Source organism: Mustela erminea, chromosome 1 (assembly GCF_009829155.1).
Source record: "Mustela erminea isolate mMusErm1 chromosome 1, mMusErm1.Pri, whole genome shotgun sequence".
In the NCBI taxonomy this organism is placed as follows: Eukaryota; Metazoa; Chordata; class Mammalia; order Carnivora; family Mustelidae; genus Mustela; species Mustela erminea.
Window position 1 is genome coordinate 57,891,484 of NC_045614.1, and position 6,274 is coordinate 57,897,757.

The 6,274-nt window shown below is 46.5% G+C and overlaps 1 protein-coding gene across 2 annotated transcripts in view; it reads left to right on the top strand.

The window, feature by feature from the left end:
* Positions 1-5,374, top strand: part of RPN1 (ribophorin I) — a 28,038-nt gene extending 22,664 nt beyond the window's left edge. Inside the window, exons 8-10 of one of the 2 annotated variants that reach the window (XM_032335672.1) lie at positions 99-218; positions 3,528-3,773; positions 4,960-5,374. In XM_032335672.1, the coding sequence (XP_032191563.1) occupies positions 99-218; positions 3,528-3,773; positions 4,960-5,142 (549 nt within the window). In that variant the 3' untranslated portion in view covers positions 5,143-5,374. Of the gene's footprint in view, positions 1-98; positions 285-3,096; positions 3,184-3,527; positions 3,774-4,959 lie in introns of those variants that run through there. The other variant, XM_032335753.1, reaches the window with a different exon arrangement.
* The last annotated feature ends 900 nt before the right edge of the window (positions 5,375-6,274 follow it).

Genomic DNA, 6,274 nt, shown 5'->3' on the forward strand with positions numbered 1-6,274 from the left:
ATGACAGTGGGCCTGCTGAGGCCCCTCTGTTGCTCCCAGGTGTCTGAGTCCTTGCAGACCTTTGGAAGCCAGTCCTCCTTGTTTGTTCCCTCCCCTAGGTCCACTACACGTTCAACAAGGTGCTCATGCTGCAGGAGCCATTGCTGGTGGTGGCTGCTTTCTACATTTTGTTCTTCACTGTCATCATCTATGTCAGGCTGGACTTTTCCATCACAAAGGTACCCCTTGGCTTTTTCCCCACATTTGTTTGTCATTTTGTGTCTTTGATAATGTGTTTTGTTAACTTGACTGAGCACTGGGGTCCTCTCAGCAAGCCCAAGGCAGAACCATGTTGCCAGCAAGCCTCCCCACTGCCTGTGGCCTCTGCCACAGAGGGAGAGAGAGACCTTGTTCTTGTTGCTGTGGTCACAGAGCATGCGGGGTTGTGAGGCGGGTTGGTGCTAGTGTGAGTACTGTGGAAACGGCAGCCTGGGTTTCATGGTGGGGCTCCCCTGAGGAGGCTGACAGGCAGAGAAATTAGGGAAGGGCATTCAGCTAGAAGGAAGAGTTTGTGCAACAGCAGGGAGGGCTTCGGTGGAACCTACAGAGAGCAGTAAGGTACATGTAGCAAAGATGTTGATCTGGCTGGTTCCATAGGCAGCCCAGTGAGATAGCTCCTAGCAAGCCCTGTCATACAGAAGGACTGAGTGGAGGTTTTACTATGAGATAGTTCCACTTTTTAAGTTATAAATGCTGCTTTTGTTTATTTGTTTTTTAAATTTTATTTTGAGTAGGCTCCACACCCAATGTGGGGCCTGAACTCATGACCCTGAGATTAAGAGTCATGTGCTCCACTGACTGAGCCAGCCAGGCGCCCCTGCTTTTATTTATTTATTTTTAATTTTTTCTTTAAAATAATTCCACATTTCTGGAAACTTTGCAAGAATAGTGAAAATAACGATCGTATGCTTTGTGCCTAGACCTAGCACTTAACATTTGGTCTCTCTTGATATATAATTTTTTCTGGGCTATTTGGGAGTAACTTGGAGACATTTATATACTCCACCCCTTTGAGTACTAAAGCATGTGTGTAGCCTATGGGCAAGTCTTCTCTTTTTTTAAAAAAGATTTTATTTATTTATTTGACAGACAGAGATCACAAGTATGCAGAGAGGCAGGCAGAGAGAGAGGGGAAGCAGGCTCCCTGCTGAGCAGAGCCTGATGCGGGGCTCGATCCCAGGACCCTGAGATCACGTCCTGAGCTGAAGGCAGAGGCCTGACCCACTGAGCCACCCAGGCACCCCAAGAATCTTCTCTTAACGTAACCACAGTAGAGTGATCTAACTTAGGAAATGTTATGTTGGTGTAACGCTGTTAACCAGCATGCAAGCTGTGTTTCAGGTTTGGCGGACTGTCCCAGTGACCGTATCATTTTTAGCACTTGTTTTTCTTTCCTCAGAATCCAGCTGAGGATCATGCATCCCATTTTGTTGTCTTGTTTGTTTTAATCTGGGACAGCCCCTCAGCCTTTCTTTGTCTTTAATGACCTTGACATTATCTGACATTGTAGAGACGGGTTTTGTCGAGTATCCCTTAACTTAGAGGAGTATCCTGTGTTTCTCTCTGATTAAATGGAGATAATGCATTTTTGGCAAGAATGCTATAAAGTGGTTCCGTGTCTGCAGGGCATCCCGTCAGGGGTACCTGATGTCTGCTGGTCCCAGTGCTGGGATGGAACTCTCCTTACTTGGCTAAGTCGATGTCTGCCTAATTTCTTCATGTTAAAGTTACAGTTTTTTTGTTTCAATTAATGTATGGTCTGTTTGAGGCTATATAAATACTCTCCTATACATTCACTGATTAGTTCTAGCATTTAATATTAATTCCTGTCTGAATCTGCTGTTAGTGTGGTGGTTGGAAAACTGATTTCCTTTGGTTGGCCCTGTGCTGGAAGGAGAAGCTTCTCTTCCTGGTTGACTGATTGGCAGGTTGTTACTTGTACGGACTCCTGGCTTCTTACCTTGCTCTGTGGGCAACTGTCTACTGGTGCTACTTATTTTGATGCTCAGATTATCCCAGATTTGTCAGTTTTTGTCATGTCTCATCATTTTTTCAAGCACTTCCTTATCATTGGGCATAGCAGCATGTTTCAGGTATATTCTGTACTTTCTCCAGGCAGTCCTGGTTCCGTTCAGTATGGAAATGGTACCTAGAGAGCATGATCTGGGAGCTAGGTGTGATCATTGCTTTTGGGGTGTCACTGTGTCTGGGCCTTTCAGCAGACAGAGCCAGGGGAGAGACGTATGGTATGTATAGGAGCAGTTAACACCGCTGTCTCACATCAGTCTGATGCTGCAGGATTCTTAACCGTCCTCCCTCATTCCAGTTTTCACTTCTCTCCTGGATCCCAAAATCAGTGTGTTTATTCATTTGTTAAATTTCGTACACACACAAAATAGTTTCAGAATTGTTGCCCTCGTGCCCTTAGAAACACCAGACCTATCAGGTAGAGTCCCTGGATTTTGTTAGCAGTTCTTTTTTGTCTTGAGACTGAGAATGTCTTGTCAGAGTACTGGGTTCCAAGGTAACTGGCGGAGTTTTCCTGTGTTAATGCATTTGAAATGTAGTTAGGTTCATTTGTTCCTGTTTGGATTTTATTGCAGTTTCTCCCTCTGGTACTGTTTAATCTGGATTATGAATTTATAAAACCCTGCCCTGTCAATAACCAATTTCATCAATCTCCGGATATCCTTCCTGATTGATTTTGCAGAAATAAGGAGATCCTTTAATTCTTATTTCTCCTTCTTTCTTGCACAAAAGGTAGCACAAGTACAATGCCTTGTCCCTTTTTCTAACTAAACAGTTTGTGAGAATTACCCATATCAGTTCATAGAGCTCTTCCCCATTATTTATTTAGTTTTGCATAGCTGCAGAGTATTCCGTTGAACGAATGGGTCAGTTTATACAGTTTCTTACATATATGTCTCCCTGTTTTACAGCTTTGATAATTTATTGAGAAAAAAACAATTGTGGGCCAAATTAACCATTTGCAGACCAGATTTAGCCTTTGAGCTGCCCAGTTAGAACTTCTGAAGTAGACACATGATGACAGAGAATTCCGGAAAGTATGTAGGGTCTCATCTGAAGGGCCATGAATGGCAGGATAAGGAGCTCGGACTTTTCCTTTAGGCCCTGGGAAACTCTTGAAGGTTTTAAGGGGAGAGAAATAATAAACATCCTGGAAGCTTTCCCTGACCTGCACTGAGATTTCTCTTCCCTTAGCGCTTCACCTGTCCCTTTCATGGTGTATTAAGCATTCATATTCCTTCTCTCATCCCTCTCTGCCCTGCTGGGCTTTGAAGTAAAGTTTCATCTTCATTTCCAGTCCTGCCCTTTGCTGAATTGGTCCAGATTTAGTGTCAGCAAAGGTTGGATTCTCTGACATTCTAAGATTGCTTTTCTAGTTTGCACAGCCAGTGGTGGGTACTCTTTGGGAGGTAAAGCAGGCTCAGGCCTGGATGTTGTCACTCATGATGTCTCCCCTATAGGATCCAGCTGCAGAGGCCAGGATGAAGGTGGCTTGCATCACGGAGCAGGTCTTGACCCTGGTCAACAAGAGAATAGGTCTCTACCGTCACTTTGACGAGACTGTCAATAGGTACAAGCAGTCGCGGGATGTGTCCACCCTCAACAGTGGCAAGAAGAGCCTGGAGACAGAGCACAAGGCCTTGACCAGTGAGATTGCATTGCTACAGTCCAGGCTGAAGACAGAGGGCTCTGACCTGTGCGACAAAGTAAGTGTTTGCCATCCTAGAGTCACTTGGGTCTTTGGCCTCCTTTTTCATGCCTTCAGGGATTGTCCCCCACTTCTAGAGCACCACGGGGCTGCTCTGGGTGCACATGCCGGGCAACTCTTGCTCACTGCTGGCTTTTGTCCCATGGTGCCAGCCCTTAAAGTAGAACAAGAAATTTGGGGGTTTCGGTTACAGGCTGGCTTTGGAAAGCTCTGTTAGCCTCCATGTCACTGTCTGTCCATGTGGCTGCTATTGAGAGCGACAGCTGGCTCTCCTGGAGGCCAGCCTGGGCGAGGCTCTAGGCTACTCGTGTGTGCTAAGAACCTAGACTTTGAATCAGGCATTTGATTCAGACTTTGTCAATCTGGGCAAGTTACCTGACTTCTGTGTCTCCGTTTCTTCATGTGTCAGTACTTATCTCACTATGTTGTGAGTGGGAAGTGAGTTGGTACATGTAAATTTCTAAGAGCCCTGCCTGGGACCTGCTTTATGAGCGAGTCCTTGTTACCTATAACGGAAGAGGGGATCCCCTCCTCAGAGGTACCCCTCAGAGGCCCTGATGATCCTCCTCTCCACATGCCACTCTCAGTACTCCCTCTCCTTACCACTGTGTTCTTCATAGCACCTGCCTCTTTCTGGAACTCTTTACATGCTCGAGTATTCCCTGGTGGCTGTATGAGGGCCAGATGCCTTATTTGTCTTGACTGCAGTTTTCCAGAGCCTAGACTCTTGTGCTTAGTACTGTGGCTCACTCCGTAAATGTTGAATGATTCTGACTGTGAAGTCCTCAGCTTCACACCCACCTGGTGATAACAGGCGTCATTCAGTGTCTCTGCCACACCCCTGCCATCAGTCCTGCCCAGCTGAGTCCCTGGACCTAATTTGACCAGCCCAAGGGAAGAAGATAAACGTACCTCGAGGACCTGCTGTGTGCCTGGCATTGTGCTGGGGGATTGCCCGTATGTTCCCATTCGATCCCCACGGTCCTCCCGTACAGCTGAGGCCTGAGGTCAGAGTTTAATGGTACAGAGAGTGGAGCTGGCATCTGAAGCCAGGCCTGTCTCCCTCCACTGCCGGCGCCTCTGCTCTGGGAGCTCCGGGGTCTGTAGGCAGGGAAGGTGGTGGGCCCTGCTGAATGTGGGCCGGGGACCACTCTGAAGCTCTGCCCTGCTCTTGCCTCGGCCAGGTTAGCGAGATGCAGAAGCTGGACGCGCAGGTCAAGGAGCTGGTGCTGAAGTCTGCGGTGGAAGCCGAGCGGCTGGTGGCTGGCAAGCTCAAGAAAGACACGTACATTGAGAACGAGAAGCTCATCTCTGGAAAGCGGCAGGAGTTGGTCACCAAGATCGACCACATCCTTGATGCTCTGTAGCCCCTGACCGTTACCTTCGGGGTGGGCCCAGGGCGCTGCACTTTCAGATGCCAGGTTGGGGGCGAAGGGGGGAGGGCTACCATCAAGGCTGCTGAATGCTGGCATCTGTGTTTTACAAAAGGCCTTCAAGGAAGTGAAGCCAGGGCCTGCCATAGGCAACACAAGAAGCTTCGTTTTTGTCTTTAAAGGGTTCGTTTTTAAAAAAAAAAAAAAAAAAAAAAATTAAATCCCACTAAAAACAAAATATCTTTGTGTTTTGAACAAAGAGATTTTCAGTAGGTGATTGGTTTTGTTTTGCTCTGAAGAAGCCTATGATATCCTTTCAGTCCATAAGCCCCTTGTTTTTTGCCTTTCTGGCTCCTGATGTTTGGGTATTTTATGAGTGTGTGTATGTATTTTGTTTTTTGTTTTTTTTTAAACATGTGTGGCCAAATGAAAATAAAGCAGGGACTGAACATTTGTTTGTTCTGGTAACAATCGCATAAAAGCTTGGAGGTCTACTTTTATCAAGTGCTTTTTATTCATTAAATAGTGGATTTGCTTCTTAGAGCAAGTTTGCATGGCAGGCATTGCCTCTGTTTTACACGTTAGGACACCGAGGCCACAGAGTTAAAGTGGGCTACGTCAGGTCGCCGAACAGAGGAGAGGAGCAAGTGGAGCAAGGACTTTGTTCTTCCATTTTTTTATCTGTTCTGCATCCCATGCTGTGCTAGGCTTTAAGGATACAATGACAGATGAAAAAGAGAGCACTAGTTCTTATGGAGGGCAGATAGACGATCAGATACAAATTCATAATCACAACTTGTGATAGGCTCATGAGGAAAAGGGACAGGGTTCTCCTGACAGTATTTGCTTGAGAGTATCGAGTTTCCCGAAGGAGGTGACTTTGGAGTTGGGCTCTGTAGGAGTTACATAGAGGATCAGGAGGGAATCCAGAGAGTGAGGTGAGAGTGTAGGGCATAGGGTCAGAGGTGGGAAGAGCCCCAGTGAGATCAGGTTTTGTAGGTCTGACAAGGCTTTTGGCTTTATCCTAAGATCATGGCGAGACTGATCACTGTGTGAGACATGCTTAGATTGGTATTTTGGCTGAAAGCAAACTGCTGAAGGCCATAAACAGGGATGGGAGAAACCC